At 42.9% G+C, this 22,396-nt stretch overlaps 1 protein-coding gene across 2 annotated transcripts in view; it reads left to right on the top strand.

The window, feature by feature from the left end:
• The first annotated feature begins 8,702 nt into the window (after positions 1-8,702).
• hspa12a (heat shock protein 12A) overlaps positions 8,703-22,396 on the top strand; it is a 30,276-nt gene continuing 16,582 nt past the window's right edge. Inside the window, exons 1-3 of one of the 2 annotated variants that reach the window (XM_076166355.1) lie at positions 8,703-9,006; positions 19,969-20,045; positions 20,211-20,338. In XM_076166355.1, coding sequence (XP_076022470.1) covers positions 8,967-9,006; positions 19,969-20,045; positions 20,211-20,338 — 245 coding nt within the window. In that variant the 5' untranslated portion in view covers positions 8,703-8,966. The remainder of the gene's footprint in view (positions 9,007-19,968; positions 20,046-20,210; positions 20,339-22,396) is intronic. The other variant, XM_076166363.1, reaches the window with a different exon arrangement.

Here is a 22,396-nt window from a genome sequence, read left to right as displayed (position 1 = left end):
CTTTATTTATCATGATAAGTATTATTATATTATATTATCAAGCAATACTCAATGTGTCCTTCCTGTAAATGAAAGGAGCTTGTTTTGGTCTTGCAGAAGGCCACTGTGGCTACGCTCTGTCTCCATCTGTCACACAATAGGAGACGCTTCCAAATGACTATAGACGATGATTTGACTGAACAGTTTGAACCAAAAGCCATAGAAAAGATATCTGAGAGGCCTTAACCCCCGCTGCAGTTTCATTATAGCGAGTGTCAAGTTATTTCCAGGATGGGAATTGAACTTCACTCTGCAGAAGTGGTACAAGGCCATATAGGGCCATAGTAAGGATGGATTCCTTACTGTAAGACTTTGTCAACAAAAACAAATATGCAACTCTTTCATTGTTCCTGTTGTTTTTAGGAATTTGATAAAAAAAAAAAATTGTCATTCTAATATAATAACGTTATCGCTGATTTTTTATTTATTAAATATATTAACAGGATGAGGATAATAATAGCTTTGATTATAATATGAAGCAATAAACAATGTGACCTTCCTGTAAATCGAAGGCCACTTTGTTTCCATCTGTCACATGATGGGAGACGTTTCCAAGACATCATGTGACTGAACTGTTTGCCCCATAAGCCATAGAAAAGAGTCACAAGGACAAACTGCTACATTAAAAAAAGCAAATTTAAACATACAGTTTCCAAAACCACATGAAATGCACTCCTATCCATTGTTTGGCTGATATTTATCTTTTGTCAATGCATCACTTGAGCCTGTGAATGAGTCGGTGACCTTAATCACCCGAGGGAGACCGTTACCCATGGTGAACTCTTGACTTTCAAATCCTGTTGGGGGGGATAATGGACATTTTTGTTTGCGTAGACAGTATAGATCACACAACAATTTAATGTATTGATATTTATATTTATATAACATGTACAACTGTAAATCTACCCCTCCAAAATAAAAGTAAAATACAAATAAAGGTAAATGATTTGGAATAATCTGTTCATATTACGACTTTTTTTGGGGGGGGATTTTGCTTTTCCCATGTGTGTCTTTGTCTTGGATGACACAAGGCAAGCAGGGAGGATTGAAAGTGCTTCATTTGTCACCTTTCAAGGTTTCTCTCGTAGCTCATCCAAGCACACTGGTCCACGTGGTGTACACACGGAGTGACGCGTCTCTCGGGGCCACTGTGGCTAAATGCAGCATAATACACGTGTAAAATGAATAAAACACAATAAAGATGGAGGACATAATCAAATGCAAAAGGCGCATATAAAAAAATATCCAGCGCGTATACAGACACACAGACACACAATAATGTACAGTGACTATGAGTGAATCTACGGGAGCTTGCGCGGATCAATTTTCACATAAATAATGAAGGATCGAGGAGTCAAGGGCTCCTTCATGGGAACATAATAAGGGTTAGAGTTTAAATTTAATCATAAAACACACTCCTCTGTCTGCCTCACACACACACACACACACACACACACGCTTCGCAGCGCATTAACAATTTCAACCGTGAGCAGCAAACTAATACGATTTATTTCATCACTTACCCTTTTCAATACTATACAGAGGAAGAAGTGATAGATTATAGATAGATTTTACGCTAGTTTCCATCCGATTTGGGACTATTACAACTTTTTTTTTTTGCGGCGTTAAGTTAAAATGAAGAATATTATCTCACCGCGATTGATTTTCCAATTTAAAGACTCGAACTATTCAAATGTATGTAAACACAAACTTTGTGTGTTTACGTTTGTTTTCGTTTTAAATTAGTATTATTAGCTATGTTCCGCCACACATGCAGACAATCGCAGGGTAAATTAATTGTTGTCTTGTCATAAAAAGCAAATATATAAACACAAATAAGAATGCGTGTAATATTCAGAATATTCCCGGAGTTTGGCTGTATTATAGGCTTGATGTGTCTGTGTGCTGCTGTTAATAATAATAATAATAATACTTCATTGTTTTGTCAAAATGTGTGTGTGTGTGTTTCGTTAGAATCCTCCTGTGGCGGCTCCGGGGGCGTGTGGGGGGGGGGGGGGGGGGGGGGGGGTTACCAGGGGTCACCCGGGGGTCGCGTTAATCCACCGTGAGGGCCACCGCGACGGGCTACGTCACGCAACCGAGCGCGTCCACTGTCTCGAATCCAGCGCGGATCCACGGGGTCGTGATCCAAATGGTTTCTGAAAATGAGCATTATGGGTACAGTGTGTGTGTGTGTGTGTGTGTTTGTGTGTGTGTGTGTGTGTGTGTAGGGTTCACGGCCAGGTTTGATGTCGGCACATATCATCAGGTTATAAAATCATATGATTAATAAAGCAGAAATGTGTTCCTATGAATATTTGTTTCTGTAGGCAAACTGTATAAATGCCCAAACTACCCAAGATTATTCACTATTTATTATTCACGTATTTCTAAATTGGTAAATAAAGGCGATCACCAAACCTCCATCAAACGCAAGATTTGCTCTAAAACACGTGATTTATACAAAGTAACATAGATAAACAGCTTTATTCAAATGTTCATGTCCTGTACTTCCACGCCACAATGTAATTCTACACACTGATCGATGTTTGTCTCAAATTTAGTCAAATAACGGCCAAATATGCACCAGATTAATGAAGTGAGTTAATAAAGGAAGAGAGGAATGAGGCTTTCTCTCTTCCTCTTGAGAAACATATATCTCATTTCTTTCATCATATCCTTTAAATATTTATCCTTGAATGTGTAATCTGATGTTTACATCCACATCCCTATTAGGTTACGTCAGGTTCATTATCACACTGTGGGATTTGCTGCTGCCACCTGCTGGAGGATTGAAGCCCTACAGGCTGCAGGTCAAACCCAGCTATACTTTCAGACAGCAAAAGCACTTTCTCTTCGGTTTAACCTCCTAAAAACCCAAGAATGAATCAAAACAAAACAATTTAAATGAAAAATTGAGAATCTGTAATCCCTTTAACCCTCTAAAATCAAACAGCCTTACCTATGAGAGATGCAAGAGCAGGATTAAGCAGGCCTGCAAAAAAAACTGTTTGGGCTCAAGCTTTAAGGCAATATGGTAGGAGAGAGTAAAAACCCTATTCAGGGCCGACAAAGAGGGACACATTTTAAGAAGCTAAATCCTAAAAGGTTCAGCTTGCAACCAATGAATCGGAGCCCCAGCCTCCTCCTGGACACTCTCCCTTCACATCTGAGCCTATAATAGGGCCATCATTTCTTTCTCGTCTTTTTTTTTTTTTTTTTTTTTTTTATTTACACCAGAGGATGGTCGCCCGCACCAGCAGGGTGCCTACAGGCTTTTAAGAAAATGATTCACGTGTGATGACCAGTTTTTGTCTAAATGACACAAATGGCATATGAAATTGGGCTGTATGAAAAGTGTCTTTAGCTAATTTGCCACAGGGAAGAAGAACTCTGAATGTGTTTTAAAGCAGTGGTGCCCATTGTGGGGGGGGGGTCATCTCAGCATCCTTGTGGGGCTTTCAAGGCGGAGTGTGTGTGGGGGGTGATTCTCAGAGTGGCTTCATGTGTAAAATGCGGGGGAAATCGTTTCATTTTGCAACTTTATTCGCCTGAACAATTATTATGTGCGAGGATGGCTGCTTTGTTTAGGGGGTTGCGTGTTTTAAAAAACAAAAAGGCCCAACTGGTGTGAAACATTGATGAAATGAAAGACTGAGGGATGTTAAATAACGTGTTTTGCAATATTTGGATTCTGTTTTTCTCCGTCTAAAGACTCAATCGCTCGCTGCTTTTATGCACTTGATTGCATTGCGCTTGATTTTGTGTCTCTATAAGTGTGTCTGCTCGTGGGGTTTAAAGGAACATGGCTGCACGGGGGAGAGGGGAGCGGGGGGGGGGGGGGTGTTTATGGTGCACCTCCTCCTCCTCCTCCTCCTCTGCTGGTCACCTGTTGCTCTTCCTCTATTCACACTCAGGGCCTCGCTTCTGCAATTCTGCCATTAAAAGGCTCATAAGCGACTCATCCTGCCACAGTGAATGTGTTGCTTTCTGTTTATGTCAACACACACACAGCTCATTCAAACGAATCACCGTGTTTTAATTGTTGAACCGGTGACGTTAAACAGCTTGCACTAGGTCCCCCAAAGGTCACGCAAAAGAAAAGTAGCCCCCGGGCCCTAATTAGCACGTCTTTTCTCCCGTCTTAAAAGCAAAGGAGCGCATCCAGCTCCTCGCATGGCCGCCATCTCTAATTGCATCTAATTAAAATCCCCTAGTCATGTTTTCAAACTTGACCAGGTGTGGTTTGAATGGGAGCATTGGTGGGCTCGTTTCAGACTGCTATCTGGAGAAGAATTGGTTCTGACTGTGATATAGAGGCTGAGGTGTTGCATTTGGGGATGAGGGGGGGGGAGTATATGGTGCAGGCTGTTCTCCCAAATACTGCATAGTGCATGTGTGTGTGTCTGTGAGTGTGTGTGAGAGAGAGAGAGAGGTTTGTGGCTCTTCAGAGGCATTAATTAACTTTTGAATCACTAAACATTAGCAGTAATATACTAGTGAGGAAAAGGACAAACTATGATCTCCTGCACACACGCGCGCACACACACACACACACACACACACACACAGACGAACACACAAAGGCGAAAAACCTATTTATTTAAAAATTCATTCACAATGTTTAATTACTTTGTTGTCAATTTTCTCTGAAAGATGTTTGTCCTTGTTGTCCCCATCTTCTTCATCGGTTCAATGCTGATAAATCTGTTTATGTATGCTATAAGGTTACATATAAAAACATTTACACTAGTATTCCCGGCTTCGTTCACTTAATCTGTAGCTCTTATTACAACACCAAATATTATTATTCTGTATCAAGTCCCTACAGAGGTTTAAACTACAGCTATGATTAGAAATGCAATGAATACAACAAAATAACCTAAATCAATTTATATCACTGTCATGTTTGTATTAGTATTCTTCTACCTGTAATTACAACAAGCATCAAGTTTGTTTTTATTTAGTATAAACCGATTGTTAGATCCTGTTCTGCATTTATCGGTGTTCCGTCTGCCTTGTTTTATAAATCTGCTCGTTCAAGGCACATTTTTGCTGTTGTTTCCTTGGAAAGTGAGGAAGGCGCAGACAGCAGCTCAGCTGTGGATATATTCTGCACAGATGTTAAGGTGGGCTTGTAGCGTTTGGACTCCTTTGTTTGAGCTGAAGAGGTGGTCGACCTGTGCATGAACCATTTCCCATCCTGCTTAAAAGGAGAACGACTGAATGAAGATGGTCAGAGCTCCTTCAGTGAACATTTAATTTAGCATTCTTTAAAAAAAAAAAAAAAAATGATCTAGAAATTAAAACATCAATGTATTGGTGAGAAAAAATATTACATGGCTTTTACGACCTCACTTGAAAAATTATTCAGTTTAGTCTCAGCTGATAAGTAAAACATATAGAATAATATATAAACACATAAAGTGATTGTGGATCAATCGATTTTGTTTGACATATTGGAAACATTTAATCCAAAAAAAAATTGCAAAAGCAATTGTAATGTGATTTATATAAATAATTTTTTGGGGGTTATTTCTTTGTTTTTACCAGAAATGAGCATAACATAAATTGCGGTTTGACTTATATGGGATATTATAATGTAGAACTTTGACATAACTGAATGATCAAGGATATAATGATTAAAATACTGAAATAATATGAAACCATAAATAAATTATTTTATTTATGACATTACAGGTTCTCGTTTCATGGATTTTTAATTTGCTGAAAGTCAGCTAATGGAGTTTGGAGTTTGGAGCTAAAAACTTAAGTCCTAAACATTAAGTGGTTGTTAAACGATACAAATAAAAGCTATTGTTTTTCTGTTTAGTTCAATCAAGACGATTTCTCTATTTCTATTGTATTTATCAACGTAACCATCCTAATAAGCGGCTCGTTCGGTCAGTGCGGCGCTTTGTGTTCACGCTGGAACGTCAAACTTGAAAACTGAGCGCCTCCACCGGCACGAGGCAGCAGTTTGTGCGCATACACTGCTCTCTAGTGGCACACGCGGAGTACTGCAGCTTGTTTGGCAAATGTCAGACACCAATACAAAAACAATAGGTTTGAAGAACTTTAAAATCTATACAGATGATTTTCATTAAGGCAATGTATGTCAAAGATGTCACTTCTGGTAGAAGCAGTAACAAACTCAGCAAATTTTGATTTCATTTTCAAAATTAACTGACCGGAAATGTTTATGATTATGATTATGATGATACAGGAATGAGAAGAAGAAAACACACGTAACAGGGGACTTATACTGTGGAATATCGGGCACTGAGAAGACCCTCGCCAGCCCCCTGAGCCAGTTGTGCTGGTAAATAAATAGATAAATGTAATTGCATCCTTTAAAACGTTAATTCTGAGGACATCACGTAACATTTCTTAAAAAATTATTATAAGAATAATGTCCTTTAGGGGGCAGCAATTTTATTCAAAACAAGCTTAAAACGCCGGGTTAGCTTTTCTTTTTTTTTCTTTTTTAATCAAAATGAAAAACTTGTGAGCCTGTTGAGATTAGGCGTGTAGATTTTAGAGATAAATGTTCTAATATCTAAATGATATTCTCATTTAGTCTAATGGTTATAATCAGGGTGTTAAACTCAAGTTGTATAAATGCACAAACCTTCACTACAGTAGATCAATTTCACCTTATTACATAATATTGTCCACAAAGGGCTAATATTGTATGAAGTCGTTAGACCAAAAAACACAGAAAAGGTCAGGTACACAATGTGGCCACTAGATGGGGTCAGATACTTCTCATCTGCACAGGCAGGAGAGTGGAAAGCATAAACAATGACCTCATACATCCTCACCAGTTGCCAAAAAAACATAAAAAATCAAGCGTTCTGAAAGATCCAGGTTCTGCCACAGCAAAACTCTTACATCTTGCCAATGTTTCCTTGAAAGAAGGGTCACGGTGCATCTTCTTTCCTCTCCTTACAGACACAATCTGCTCGATCCCAGATGTGTATCACTCCCAGTGTTTTGAGTGCCGCCCTGGGTTTGCCACATGTGTGAGTGCGGTTCAGAGGGTGTGTCTTGTTTGTCTTTGGTCCCTGCTCATTTCCTCTCTTCACTCACTCAGCACTTATCTCACATGTAGAAAATGAGGCAAAAGTTGACATTTGCGTTTTTTTCATTGCAGCGTAGTAATCCGTTTTTTCCTGTTTTCATGTTTCCTCGGGGCGTAGAGGTAGCATTCTAAGTGCACTTCTTTCAGTCGAGGAAAGCGCTAAATTGTTTTCCGGATCTGAAAGGAAACGAGGAGGCAGGCAATGAATGGAGGAAGCATTTAGAGGTAATGGAATGTGCCCAGTGTGGGGCTTGAGGGAGGTATTTACGGACCCCAACCATTCCTAATCCAGCCAGCCAATCATATTCAACCTGTTGGAACACCCACTTCTGATCACATGACTGCATAGGGGGCTGCAGTGGTCTTGATGCCAGCAGTGACCTGACTTACCTGATATTCCTTCTAATGAACATCTCCTGATGTTTCTCTTCGTAATTTTTTTAATTTGCCTGTAATAACACTGACTTGATGCTCAGACATCCTGGGGGAACATTCCTCTTTGAATCTTACTTTGCTCTTCGTCTCTAAGGGTCTGCGTCTCTAAGGGTCTGCTGTTTGTCTTATTGTGTTCATTGCTGTAATGTACAGATCACCAAATCTGCTCCAATAACAAAGTGTTTTGGCCCCTTGACAAAATCTGAAACACACCTTGTTTTTGTAGTTATGTGAAAACTTCCCCTTGCATTAGAAATATTGAGGCCATGCAAATACCAGAGGAAATTACCCCTCATCACTGACATGGTTCCATTTTCTGCATCTCAGACGAGGCTTGTTTCTATGTCTTACTACTGATGGCATGCGGTGCTGTGATGAAGTGCAATAGAGTTAAATTGATAAATAAAGTCACTGCCTTTTAACCATCAGAGATTTGTTTCTCGTGACTGTAAGGGTGGCAATCTAAACAAATTGGGTAATAACGGCAAAAGTTGAAAAAAAGGTTTCAAAATAGGCAAACTAATTATTGTGTGGGTACATCAACTGTGGAGAAGTGTTAGTGTCCAGGGTGTGGGGTGTGATCGTTATGCTTTTGGATCTGAGTCTCTACTCTTTCTTAAATAGCAACTACCCTCAGACAACTTGTGGATGTGGAGTGGGGAGTGTGTCCAGAGTGTCCATGGCCTAAAACTAAACAAAATGATGTGGTATATTTACTTGTATGTTTTTGGTTAGTGTCTTCAAGCGTGATTAAACTTGGATTATGCCTCAGATATGACTGTAGCCCCCCCCCCACCAACCTGTCATATCTGAATACTACCACTACCACTACTAATACTACTATTACTACTAGTAACCACAACAACAATAACAACAACAACACTAAATATGTATTGTATATGTCTATTTATTGTATATGTTTTTGAAAGATGTGTTATGAGGACAGTTTCCTCCATGGAGGATCTTGTTGCAGGCAGCACCGCATCCCTCCTGTCCTGGAGAGGAGCGGGCAGCATTCCTGGCAGGACAGCCGTGAATGTGATGGGAGGGGCGGACAGTCTGGTGGGGTCCAACATCCTCCTCCGCGGCGCTGAGTGAGGCTCACACTCCGGCCCCCCCCCTCCACCACCTACTCTGAAAACCTCCCCGGACCCCAAACCTTTTTTTTCTCTCTCCATGTGTTTCTTCTTCTCCCTTTCTTTTTTTTAACACATTGGCGTAAAGAGGGAAGCGGCGGAGGCGAGCAGAAGTCGCAGGGGGTCGCTGAATAAACAGAGAGAGAGAGAGGAGGGTACTCGACTTTTTGATTCTCCTCCAGTGGCCCGGTGTTCCCGGTAAACCAAGGAAAATTGCTTGGTGTGGCTGTGTCGGAGAGAAGGCTAGGGAGGAGGTGACACTGCGGGATATTATGACCGAGAAAGACACGGCGACAGAGAAGCTAATATCAGGTAAATATCGCCCATTTTGTCCTTCTTTACCCGTCTTGTTTGGGAATTTCCACGCTGATAAGCTCGGATACCAATTAATGCGCGCGCACGAAGACAGCGTGTTTTTAGCTCGGCCGCGTTCACGAGCACTTTAGCGTGTTCGGGTTTGACGATAACAGTCGATGTAATGATGCTTATTTGCGTTATGGCGTGTTATTTCGCCTCAAATAAAGTGTTATGGTGTCCTCTGCTGTGCTGCGGCACTGCTGTATTAGCTGCCCAAGGACAGCCGCAGTGTGGAGGACCTCGCCTCCCGCCCTGCAGTCAGCCAACCGCCCCGCCATGAACGCACCGCAGCCGAATTTCACTTGACTCGGCTGCAGCCGCTGGTTTGTCCCCGCCGGTGTTGAGCTGTGTGAGCTCGGCCGGGGGAAGAGCAGTGGCTCGGGGTGTGGAGGCGGAGGGTGAACCGACCCGAGCGAGCTCAGTCCGGTCGGTCCTCCATAACGGTGCAGTTTAGTCACATGGTCCGTCCCACCGGAGTTGTGACTCAATGCAGCAAAAAAAAAAGTCTGCACCATCTCCTCAGGTAACGCAGCGCTCATCACCGCCTACGCCCGGTACCGGCGCAGTGCTGCGGCCTGGCCAGCAGAATGCACACACGCAGCCATATTAGCATCTTCATCTTGTATTAGTTTATAGTATTTAAAGGCGGTTTAAACTTTATTGCCCCTTATTTTGACGAGTTAAGAGCTGCAGCTTATGGAAGTGGCGTCACACCAAACTCCATTGGAAATTCAGTCACTTTTATAATTTCTCGCTTTCCTGAAAGGCACAAACTTTCTTGACTAGTATTGCGGGTTATTTACATATATTTACGTCTTGGAGGTCAATACCGTTAACCTTAAACACATCAAACAGTCTTAATTTCAGTGTTATTTCCACTTTTAGACATTGTTAACCCACAGCAGAGGGCGTGAGCAAATATTGTTCAAAATAATTACCAAGTACTGCAAATGAGATCGATTTCTTTGCCGATCTTCTCAGTAGCTGGTAGTTTTTGATGAACTATTAAAGATTAACGAGTAGGAGCTCTGTAATGTCAGCAGATATGAAGTGGCGTTATAATAGTGAGACATTTAATTGTTTGGTGGGAAGTTTTGCTGCTGAAATGGCTTTTTGCTGAGCTGCCCTCGGCTTTGGCAAGACATCAGTGTTATGTAATGCATCTGATAGGAAGCCATATGGGTGAACTGAACAGCTACATTTAGAAGAAAAGGCTGTTTCTAGTTGAATATGTTATGGTTGTGTGTTATAGTTATGATGTTGAAAGGTAAACACTGACATCTGATGGGCAGCAAGCTCATGTTGTGTCCTACCTGTAACCAACCAGGAGTTTTAAATTAAACTTTTTGTTGACATATTTCTTTGGTTACTTGATAGCATTTGTTTGACCCTCAAATTGAATAATGATTATTCCCACAACAAAAATGCAGCATCATCCTGCCGATCCCCCTGCTGCAGCAGTCACACCAAACTGCATTGAAGTGGTGCATGATGTTGCACAAATTAGTTGAAGGAAGACTCACACACACACACCCAGATGTCATGTGTATTGGGGCGTGCCTGTGAACTTGGCTGATTAAAGGTTTCTGTTCATTTTCATCCCATTTTAGCATGCAAGCATTTCACATAAAGTATCCATCGTTAAATATGACAGTATGGCAAAGTGTCTGTATCTGATAAAGGCTGATGCACTGAGTAAATCAGCAACATCATTTGTAATGGTAATAATTGGAAGTTACTGACAAAAGGGCCATTTGTGCATGATTTGTTTGTGTTACACAGGACAGTTGAGTCCTGTCTCACTCTCAGACTGCAGACATACACATACACAGACATACAAATGGTGAAATACCACAACTTTAATCATATCTCACCCTCCATTTATGAGGTGGAGACATTTGTATTTGAAACCATATCGTGCCTACTTTGGTTTTAGGAACAAAATCTTGCATTTTTCTAATATGTGATGCAGAATAACAAGAACCTCATGGATCATCTGGTGAATGTTAGTAACACTGATGCCTACTGATTTATCTCTCCTACTTTATACTTCATATTTTAGCTGAGTTGCTGGACACATTTGGGTGTGGTCTCGCTAAGGAAAGAATGCAAAGTCGATATATATTCCGGTTGCAAGTCATAGTTGATTGCTCTGTCACAAAGAATGTGTCACAGGCCAAAGTCACCCCTTTATTACTTAAGGATAGCAGATTGTTGTCATTTCCGATATGTCAGCAGCCTTTCTTCATGTGGCAGAGGTTACCTACCATCACGCTGCTTATTAATCTCTCTCTTTTGTCCTTAATGCTGCAAAGGTCTAAAAATATATATACAACATCCCAGCTTTTGTGGAGAGTGATGAGAGAGCTGTGCCTCTAATTTGACTAGTATCCAGAAGCTTGGCACTGGCCTGATAATGTGTAAGGTGTGGCTGTAACTGAGAGGTGTGGTAGTTTGGGGCATTGCAGTTGTGTGTATTTGTGGCAACCATATGTTGGTCGGAACATCACTGAAGTTACCACCTGGCCCTTAAAAACATGTGTCAGTTTGTTATTAGGTACTAGGTAGGATGTAATCATGGGCTAATCAAGCGCTGTAATGAGTATATTGATTAAATGTCCCAGGCACAAACTCTATCTCGATGCACATCAAGTTTTTTGAATTTGCAAATATTGTTAGCAAACCTCACCATCCATTAGAACTGACACAGAAAGAATAAATTGTCCTTTACATCAGAATTAGCATCATAATTGGGAACATGTAATGTACCAGTGAGACGAAAGGAGATGGCAGAGATTACGTCACATTATGAGAGATAATTAGATCTTTTTTTTCTGACTCACTCACTGATTAAATCAAATTCTGTGGGTGACGAGTAAGATGAGAAGGTGAAGCATCTGCAGCACACAAGAACAGCAGCCCATTGTCTTGTAACGAGGCTGTGAGGAGACCTGCTGGGATGTGTATTGGGACAGTTTGACCTCAATGTGGGACACACATAGTCTTGTTGTGTCTGTTAGTCCACCTTAACTCGGTGATTCCTTAAATTTGCAATCCCGTCTGAAATCTCCTCGACTGCGAATGGTTAGAGACGCTCGCACATCCAATAGATAAGGGTTTTCCAGGAGGTGGTGGTTTGATCTCTGAATGACTTTGGTAGAAAACCAAAAGGTACTTAATTTGCTTAACTGTGTTCCAGCAGATTGCCTCAGTTGCGTGTTATTGACGTCTCTCTGTGAATCGTCGGGGGTGGGTCAGAGTGTCATACTGGGGTCTGGTTGGTCGTGGGTGTTATAAGGGGGTTGGGTGGGCTGTAGGTTAAATGCCCTCTGCCCCTATCTACTGTAAGATTGGCCCATACTTTCCCATTTATTTACACAAATGGATGAGAACATTCTTTCTACCGATCAATCTCTGTTTGTCACCATTCACTGAGAATCCTGTCATGAAAATGGAATGAGCTGTCAAACCAATGTGGCAGAGTTTGGATAAAGTGCATTCAAATATTGTTAAAAGCATTCCTGGGTGATTTGCGGGGTCATTGTTTTTTAAATTAAAATGATTTAGATGGAGAGAGAGAGGGACTTTCGCATTATGGGAGTCATTCTTCTTAGTCTAGTAATCCCTGTTCAGTCAGTTGAGCACAAAGCGATAGAGCCAGGTTAGGAAAGTCATGTTGACCGATACTGACACAACATTGTTAGATGTGAATATTGACAATGATGCTTATTGTGCAATTTAAGCAAATTTAGCAATGAGGCCCAACCAAAAGACCAAACATATCTGCTGTTGTATGTGTGGTGAGGTTCAATTGTGTAAAGGACACAAGGATTCATTTAACTTTTTGGAGGCTGTTTGGCAAACGGAGTCAGGAGAAGTTGCTGGAAACTGGAAAGATCTCATCATAGCCCGCAGCGCCACTTATGGTGTTTGAGAAAGCACAATATGTCACGACGGCCCTAGAACATTACAACGACTTTGGACTGATCCCCGAAGAACATCATGACACGAGCGAGACACGAAGCCGCGCGGAGGAGCTGCTGGCTGTACGTGAAGGAGTGCGAGCTACAGGATAGGGGAGGTGCGTCAGAGAGGAGCGAAGCGGAAGGAGGGAGGAAACAGGATTCACTGGGAAAAACGAAACACTCTTCCTCTTTCCCAAATTGTGAACGTTCAGTTAGTTGGTAATTGGTTTCAAATGTTGCTCTGGTATGTCAAGTATGTAAATGAACACAGTGTTTGTTTTTGTACGCATGGATATTTTTGTATTTGCTGCTGCAGAGAAGCTCAATCACTCTCCATCACTTCACATGTGCCCCACAACCCGGCAGACTCCATGTCGCGCTTAGAGAGCTGTTCCAGTTTCTGATCCCAGAATCGTACTTCAGACCGTTTCACTGCTTTCTGTTTCTGCGCCTTCAGCACTACGAGCAATTGAAGAGATATTTGTAAAGAACCATTTTTATGAATAGATTAGTCACTCCCACACACTATTTAGTTGGATGACGAAGGTGACGAGGCCGCGCAGATACATTTACACACTGGTAGTAAGAAACTCCTTTAGTTGTTTTGTTTTGCTCTTAGTTATCAGGTGAGATTGGTTTGTGCAGGTGTTGGTCCTGGTTTAGTCACCGCTCTCGTCCAGAGTGCTGTCATATTTCTAGGTTAGAGTCGAACTCGAGCTTTAGCTTCCCTTTATGGCTCAATTTGTTATATCGTGGTTTGAATTGAATGATCTTTGATTAAGGTTAAAACCATGAGAGAGGGCAGGAGTGTTTAATGTTGTGTTGAAGGCGAGAGGATGCATCTCCATTCATGTGTATGTCCAGTTCCGGAAAAGGCCAAATGTGTTTCCACTCTGCGCACAAGCATACACATACACACCTGTGGAATTCCCATAACAAGGCAGAGGGTAATGATGCCTTAACACACAAACACATGCAGACCTGAGTCTCCATATTATGCTGCTGTAACTGAAACATGCTGGTATAACGGATACAGTGAATGCTTCAAATTTTTGCCTTTGAAACTCTAGGATGCTACACTGATAGGATCAGTGCAGAGGTTCTTTCTTAAACACCGCATAGCCTCATTAAAATGCACACACCCCTCGCTCATAACCTCTAATGATACTGCAGCAGAGACGTCTCTTTCCTCTCCTGCAGGCGTTGGAACTCGGGGCTCTTCTTCTCTTTGACAGTGAAGCATTTTGCGTCTTAATGGCTGTATCGCGTTTCTCAACATGGTTCACACGTTGATGTTGACGTGTCCCTCAATGGCTCAGGTTGGTCCGTCGAGCCCGAGTTGCGAAGCACCTAAGCGCATGTTGTCAAAGGATACGCGCGAACGTGATGCGTTGACGTGGATGTCAACACAATGGTGATCTATTTTTGTCTCGTCTGGCTTAGAATTGTCCTGTGTAATCAGATTTTGTCCATTAGACAGACAGGAAGGAAAGCCATTGTTACGCTGAGAGGTTGGAGGCATTTCCTCCGTGCGTGAACCAAACGCTCTGCCCTCTCAAAGATCCTGCCCCACTCTTCCTTTCAGTCACACATCTCTGTTCATTGGTTCATGTAAACATCTTTGTTGCGGAATCCATCAAACATGTTTCTCTTTCCATTTGGGCCAAAGTTCAGAATTGGTTGGTGTAAGGACATAAGTGATTTAAAGGCCAGTAGGCATGTGATTAGGATGGCAGCCCTTTAGATATATTTCAGGCCTTTGCACCTGGGAGACGACCACATAGCAGAAGTGAAACACACTGGAGAAGTAACACACACACTGATGGAGTGTAGAAGAGCCTGTGTCTGAACTGCCACCTGAAAAAGTGGAAGAAAATGGATGGATGCGTACTAGATTGAAAGATTCCTTGTCCCGTTGCAGTCTGCTTGTGCGGGTACTCATCGCGTACTCATCCTTCCTTTGAATACATTTTGATTCCTGAACTCCATTAAGATGGCGGCGAGCAGCGAGCCACAACCGAGGCTTCGGATCCAGAAGTGTCACGCCAAGTCACAATCAACCAATGGGCTGGATAATCTATTACGCTGATTGAAATGGCACGTGGTCACTGTTTGATCGTTTGGAGCCTTGATGGAATGGAGAGGCCTTATAAAACATGATGTAATTTCTACAAATGGATGTTATGAGCGAACACATATCCACACTCCTTGGCATATGTTTGAAAGCCTCCTCCGGCGACTGACATCCTGCTGCTTTGATTTATTCCTGCTAGCCTCGCGTTCGCAGCAGTCCAGAGGGAAGTCTGCACGCCCAGCAGGAAGGATTTGACGGATCATTTCCGGTCCATCAGGCAGCCAGTGTGAGCAGGCAGGAGAAATTAAAGCATATTGACCACCACATAATAACAATAGTAAGGATCATTTATAGACCTTAATAATTTCGTACTCGGCGATCCATACTAGAAATCTTGGGGCGTTGAACGGTTGATGTTCTTTTTAATGCCAGTTGGGGGCACAGATGCAAAGAAAGACGGGAGACCGAAATGTTAACGCCCAGCTTCTGAATCAGAAGTAGAACGAACACGTTGACCTTCTGTTTAGTTGACAGGTGAAGACGTCTGGACGCCTTCCTCCGACAGCAGAGGGCACGGTGAACATACCGACTTGCTGGCTCCTCAACTGCAACCAGATATGTGAGATTTGGATCAATAACTCAGGGAGGGAGGGGGGTATCAGAGGTAGCAAAGACAAAACGCAGGTCATTCATTTCAGAAACTTAATCGTCAAAAGAAAGTACAGCAGCATGAATCTTTAAACGTTCTGTAATTACCCTTGGTTACCTGGTGAATAGCGGCAGTGAGACTTGAGGACACGGAAAGCAAATTCAAACGCGCTTTTAACTTCCTCCTCTGAGCCTTTTTTGTTTTGGGAGACGTTCTGCTGGAAGTAATACAGCATGACATTGCACTTTTACTGCACTCACCACCTCTGCCAGGCTCCTGTATAGTCCATTGAAATGAGGGCTGTGGGAGGGAAGATGCTGTAAGATCCTGAGAGTGTGTGTTGGCGTGCAGCTTGAGAGAACACACACGCTTCAAGACTAGACTGACTTGAGGGTGGTGCTGGTCTAACGTAGACAGTCAGATACGTCTGTCCCTGATAGGATTAATATTTTATATTGTGTGTCTGAGCAGTAAAGCATTGCAGTGCAGCAGAGAGGATTTTACTCAAGACTCACCATCAACACAGATTCTTCTGAACCTGAACCTGGCAGAAACATGTTCTCTCTATGCGTTAGTTTAAATACTGCATGAAGAAAACTGTTATTTGACATAAAAATCCCTTAAAATACTACCGAAACCAATCCTGTGAAACCTACAACAGTCTGAACAGCCTGTATGTTATAGCACATCTCTGATCTCTGCACTTTTCTGTGTGTTTGCGTGTGTGTGTGTGCTTGTGTAGTGGCTGCAGCTGTTGTCAGGCTGTTTCTCTGCCCTGTGTGCCTGGGCTGACAGCCAATGGATGCAGTCAGCCAGGGAAAGAGGAGAAAGGGGGGCAGGGGGCGAGGTAGAGTCTGTGTGTCTCTCTCTCTCTCTCTCTCTCTCTCTCTCTCTCTCTCTCCCTCTCCCTGGTGAATGAATGGGACCTCAGATGGGAGGAAGAAACATCACATTCTGCCCCCGAACTCATTTTGCCTTCGGCCTTATGAATGTCACTCTTTGATAGTTGATTTTGTGTGTGCGTGTGTGTGTGTACGTGTGTTTGTGCCACTCAGAATTTAATGAGGCTCCTCTTTTTGCTATTGTAGGTAACAGTTGGCGCTTTGCTTTGTGTCTGTCTCCGTTTCATGGCGGTCTTAAGCCTCCACTGTCTCCTGAAACAAGCTGCCTTTGTTAGAGTCTATGAAGATCTCCCGGGATTCGCTGTAGCGTCATTAACAAGTCGGCAACAGTTAAAACATTTAAACTAGAGTCTGAATCAACATTTCTACACAACATAGCCAATTTTTGTCGCTCTGGAGCCATTTAAATCCACTTGTAGATTTGTTTTCCAATTGCAGATTTGAATGATGAAAAGACAAAGATGAATAATACTGTCCAAGGAACTTAGAGTTGTATTCCACTGTACTCCACTGAGAGACACCAAGGGGAAAGTGTGTTAGGGTTAGATTCCTTGAGTCCAGCCTGTAAGTATAACAGCTAAAAGTGTAATGTTGAGAGGTCAGTAAGCTTTTAACTCTACGCTTCTATGATGTGATACTTTTAATCCCCTTCAGGTCTTTATTGAAGCAGGCACTTTACAGTCGTGTTCCTTCTCTATACTATTCTGGGTCATAAAGGCTGAGTTGTGAGTTAGTCATGATGTAATCTGTCCTCTCAGCACAGGTTAAAAGCATTGTATTAGATCAACTGGTCTCCCCTCACCCAGACCCCGAGTGAGGGTGAGAGTGGTTCCAGAAAGGACACAGCAATGTCGTCAGAAAATTGAAGACTTTCCCACTTTCCCTCTCGTTTATCGATGTGAGCCTTTTAAATCCATGAAACCAGCAGTACTCAGACTAATTGATTTTTATCTTGGCTGTTCAGAAGTGCCTGATCATTTTACAAACACACTCCCCTGGCTCTGGCCCCCAATAACAGTCGTTTGGGGTGGGGAGGGGGGGAAGAAGATGGAATGTAAGGCCGACAGGAAGTCAGCACTCCCGCTGAGAGGAGAGAAAATAAGGATCTTCACATCCTTTTCAGCTGCAGACTCGACGCCTCAGTGTCAACACCAGTTCAGCAGGCTATTTAAAGATGTCATAAATTTCCGGGTTTAATTCGACTAATCAGTCTCGAGTGTGTCAAACACGCTGTGCCGCAGCTCGTCTGAACCCTCCACGTGCTCACATCGATCCAGCTGCAACCCTTCAGACTAAGCAAAGGCCACACAACAAGGCAGGCGGGGGTTTTAACCTCAGTCTACTGTCACGCCATTGATCATAGTGACCCGGTCACCATTAGACAGATGTGCAGGTGGGCGTGTGACCTTGAATGTGTCAGGGGGTTTAGAGATGGACTGCAGCCTTTGAACATGCTGGGATTAAACACATTTACTGTTTAAGAACACAGCCAGCAGCTTCAAGATCTTAACAGTTATGTTTTTGCTTTAAAAAACAAATCTAAGCGAAGTGATTGAGTCATATTTACAGCTTTGTAGGCCTTTTAAAGAAAGACAAATCCAGGACAAATAACAAATCAATATGTTAGATCTGCAACTCTAACAGATTGTTGTCTCCTCGAAAATGCATAATAACGTTGATTGTGTGTAAAATGTTGTTTCCCTTAGATATGCTTTTATACTCCAACAAGTGGCCCCTCCGCATTTGGTATTGAAAGTAAAGAGGACTAACAACTGTCTCGCCTTTGTAGACGCATCAAATGCAACACAGTAGGAACTGAACACCATCATTGACTTTACATCTGCTGTTTGTTGTGGGATCGCTCTGCATATTCAAGGCAGCACACAGGCTCAAGATTGTCCTACGTGCAATAAAAGTGACCTCCGCATCAGACAGCACCACAAATTCAGTTAATAATCTGTAGTTTGAGATTAACATTCGTCGCGTCGCTAGTACACAACTGCCCGCTGAGAATCTAGATATGTATGAAACTTTTATTATACGAAGGTAAACAAACCGAGCTGGCACAATAAAAATGATTGAGCCAAGAAGTAGGAGATATTATTCACCACACGAGCACTTTACTTCTCTAATCTCGGTTTGATTTTTTTTATCGCCATTGTTGCGAATAAAGCCCAGCGTTGTAAAGGTGATTTTGGGAGTGGATCTGCCAGAGCTGGGAGGAGACGGGCAGGATGGCGGCTAGATGGAGTCTAGCCACAGGTGGTCTGTAATTCTCCGCTGTAATTGCCTGGCAAAGTGTATTATGGGTCTTAAGACCACTCATCCACTCCGTAGGGGTGGGCCGGAGAAAAGGGTGAGCCAGGCGGAAAAATAGGATGGATAACATGATGTCCCGTTGCGAGACAATTCTGCCAGACACTTACAATACGTTGAGGGAGTATTATTATGATTGTGTATGTTGAAAGAACACTTTGTGTGAAGGCCATTAAGCTGGACTAATGAAAATGATGGCACCAAATGGGGAGACAATCTCAAATTCAATTGAAATGTCATTGTGTGTTTCAAAGACTGGTGCAACAGACATTTTCTGCTGTCTGAATGGAGTCCACATTGTCAGCCTTGTCAACACTGTAGCTGCAAAGGAAGTGAAGACATCTTTTCACTTTTTGGGGCCTTTACAGTCTGAGACTTTCCAGAGTTCAGGTTCAGAGACCTTAAAGCGTTCGGTGTGTCCATCCTAGCAATTTTAAGAAAAACCCTCTCACCAAAAGAACACTTTAATGGAAGAATTGTTTGTTTTCAACAGTTCTATGATGATAAATCACAAAAAGACTCCAGCAGGTGACAGTTTGCCACACGGTCTGTCCTGCATTCTCATTCTTGACCAACTAGTTTCACTCTTCAGAAAATCTCCAACTGCTTCGGAGTGACTTAAATAATTCCTGCCTTTTCCTCTAACTATTGGCAATTTCCTAAGGCTGTATTACTCAGCGTTGTTGCAGCTGATTGTATTTGTGTGTACCATAGCTTGCACAAGGATGAGTAACGGCCCAGGTCTTGATCCTTCGTTTTCTCTTTGTTGCAGGAGTGTAATCATAAAGTGACATCAAAGCCCAGTGGGGTCTGTGTACAGGCTGACAGCGTTGACATCTAATATCCTGCAGTTCCTGGTGCTTAAAAAAGCCGAGCATAACAAAATTAAGGAAGCGCAAACTGCAGCGATGCTCATGTTCAGCTTCCCAAAGGCCCGTGACAGTTGTGCTCCAATTGTTGGGTTTCACAACAACATAAATTAATAAATGCGTTTTCTGTCTTGGCCTACAGATGCGATGGCTAATCCGTCTCCAGCCAAGAGCATGGGCGACCCCGGAATCACACCGCTGTCTCCTTCACACACTCAGGTGAGCAACACGGCAGAGATGCATTCACTCAGAATAAGGATCGATCGTTGAAGATATATTGACGGTAGCTGTGCTGAACGTGGGGGGTGGGGGATCGAGCAGGCTTCCCCATACATCATGTCTTTCTATCCCCTAAAGCTGTCTAACTGTACCTTGTCTCCGCAGCAAAACGACGCCGACCAGGTAACGCCGGAGCCGACCTTCATCGTCGTGGTCGCCATCGACTTTGGCACCACGTCCAGCGGCTACGCGTACGCCTTCACTAATGAGCCGGAATGTATTCACACCATGAGGTAGGCCAGCACTGCAATGCAGACAAACGCCAGAGAGGAGAGTGTGGGCTCACACTGTCCCGGCACAATATCGCCTCTAAGGATAAAACTGTTTAATAATCCACTGTCTGTTCTTTAGGACTCAGTTAACTTGGGCTGAGTCTGGTAACAATTTGTTTTATAGGAGAGATATAAAAGCACAGATTGTCTTTTAATGGAAGCGGAGAACAAAACAGCTGGAAATTTGGAGATACTCGGCACCATTCTGTTATCGATCAACATAATTGTTTGTTTGCTGTGATACGATGTCGCTTTATCGTTAAATATATTGCAAGATGTGTCACTGCTCCCAAGAAATGTGCGAGAGAGGGTACATAGAAACAATTCAGGAGATCTGCCCTAATAGACACATGTTTGACTGATCCCAGAAGATTGTACTTGTGTGAGGTTGCCCTACTTAGTTACAGCATTTGGGATCATTTCCAGCAAGTTACGCAACAGTAAATTCAAAGTATTCCTCAGTTTGTTGTGGATCCAGTGAGCTCCTGGCGGTTGCGGGGAGGTTGAGCTCGGTGCACACTGAGAACACTTGCTTTAGAGGTAAAAAGGTCATCACACATAATTCCTTAGACAAGTGTACAGCTGAAATGTGTTTATAGCGATAAGATTCGGCTCTCATTCTGGTGCGGAAGTAGATAAGAGTCGCGGCTGGACTCCAACCCTGAGAATCTCATGACCCCCCAGGTCAACGCCCCTGGCCTCAGTGCCAGGCACGGCAGGGGTTAACAGACTCCATACCACCAAAGGCTGACAGGTGTTTCAGTTCACCCACTCGTGTGCGAGTAGTCACATTCTTGGCATTACTCTCTAGAGCCGCACCAGCACTACACACATTCACACAGAGTATCATGGGTGACGTCAGCATAAGACCTGCTGCTTGTTTTGAAAAGAAGATTTGGCTGTTTGACATGAATGATGTCACAGCACTGATGCTACAGCTGGAGAAGCTTCGGTAGGAAAGATGCCTGTGCTAGTTTTTAACCCTTGTTGTAATTTGGAATGAAATGTATGCAGCATTTACAGAGTAAAAACTGCAGCTTCTACTTCTCGTAAAGTAGCTACACAAACATTTGTGCTGTCATGTGAACCAATCTCAGTATCTGAGGTGGTAGATAATGGCTTCCTGAAGACACAAAGTAGATCCATTGGGGCCCAAACGTTAAGGACTACATTAGGAACTAAGCCTTACTCGCATTCACATTGAGTGCCGTGAAAGTAATAGAAAGGACAGTAAGTGATGTGCGCAACACAAACACACAACTTACATTCTGACAAACTAAACGTGAGTATTAACAAACGGTTGCTGTCCAACTCAGGAATCTTCCCACCAACCCTGGATTAGATGTAGGAGTGGTTTAGGAGCTTAAGTATGTCTTGTATGTATTAGTTAAATTCGATTGTTGTTTTGCTAAATTTGTAATGTAAAATTTGCAATAACTCGGAAAATTGTGTTGAAGTTCCACCCTGGCGGAGCTGTGGACGCTGCTGCAGGAGTCCCGTCTCACACATGGGTCATTAACTCTCATCAAGAGATCAAACTGAATGAGATATTTTCGCTCGGTGCTACTAGATTTGCAGTGAAAACATACTCGGATCCCCCCGATTATTTAGTTTGGATCAGGCCCCCCTCTGCTGAAATCCTTATCCAAACATATGCTGCTCAGGATAAGCACGAAGGATGAGCTGAGGCTGCCTGCGCTGTGTCAAGGAGCACAGAGGAGGTTTGAAAGGGTGGAGGGAGGCTGCGTTCTGCTACGGGACACTGTTTGTCCTATAGAACCGAACATTAGCATTCAGCAGCTGTCCTCACTCATTGTAAAACAAACAAATGGAGCAGGAATCGGAGTGCCGGAATCTGAATGCCGGCTTGTTTTCAAACCTTTTGCACCTTGCAGTCGGACAATCTGGTTGTAAAAAAGACATTCATCATTGACAGCTCTCTGCTGGGCCAGATGAGGCAGACTGCTAATGTCTCACCCGGGTGACGTGAGGCCAAACCCGCCCGGCCTAACTAGGACA

Source organism: Genypterus blacodes, unplaced genomic scaffold, assembly GCF_046128005.1.
Source record: "Genypterus blacodes isolate CSIRO-AG114 ecotype Tasmania unplaced genomic scaffold, CSIRO-AGI_Gbla_v1 ptg000012l_1, whole genome shotgun sequence".
NCBI lineage: Eukaryota > Metazoa > Chordata > Actinopteri > Ophidiiformes > Ophidiidae > Genypterus > Genypterus blacodes.
The sequence above is the reverse complement of the archived record's forward strand: the minus strand, read 5'-3'. Positions and strand labels throughout refer to the sequence as shown.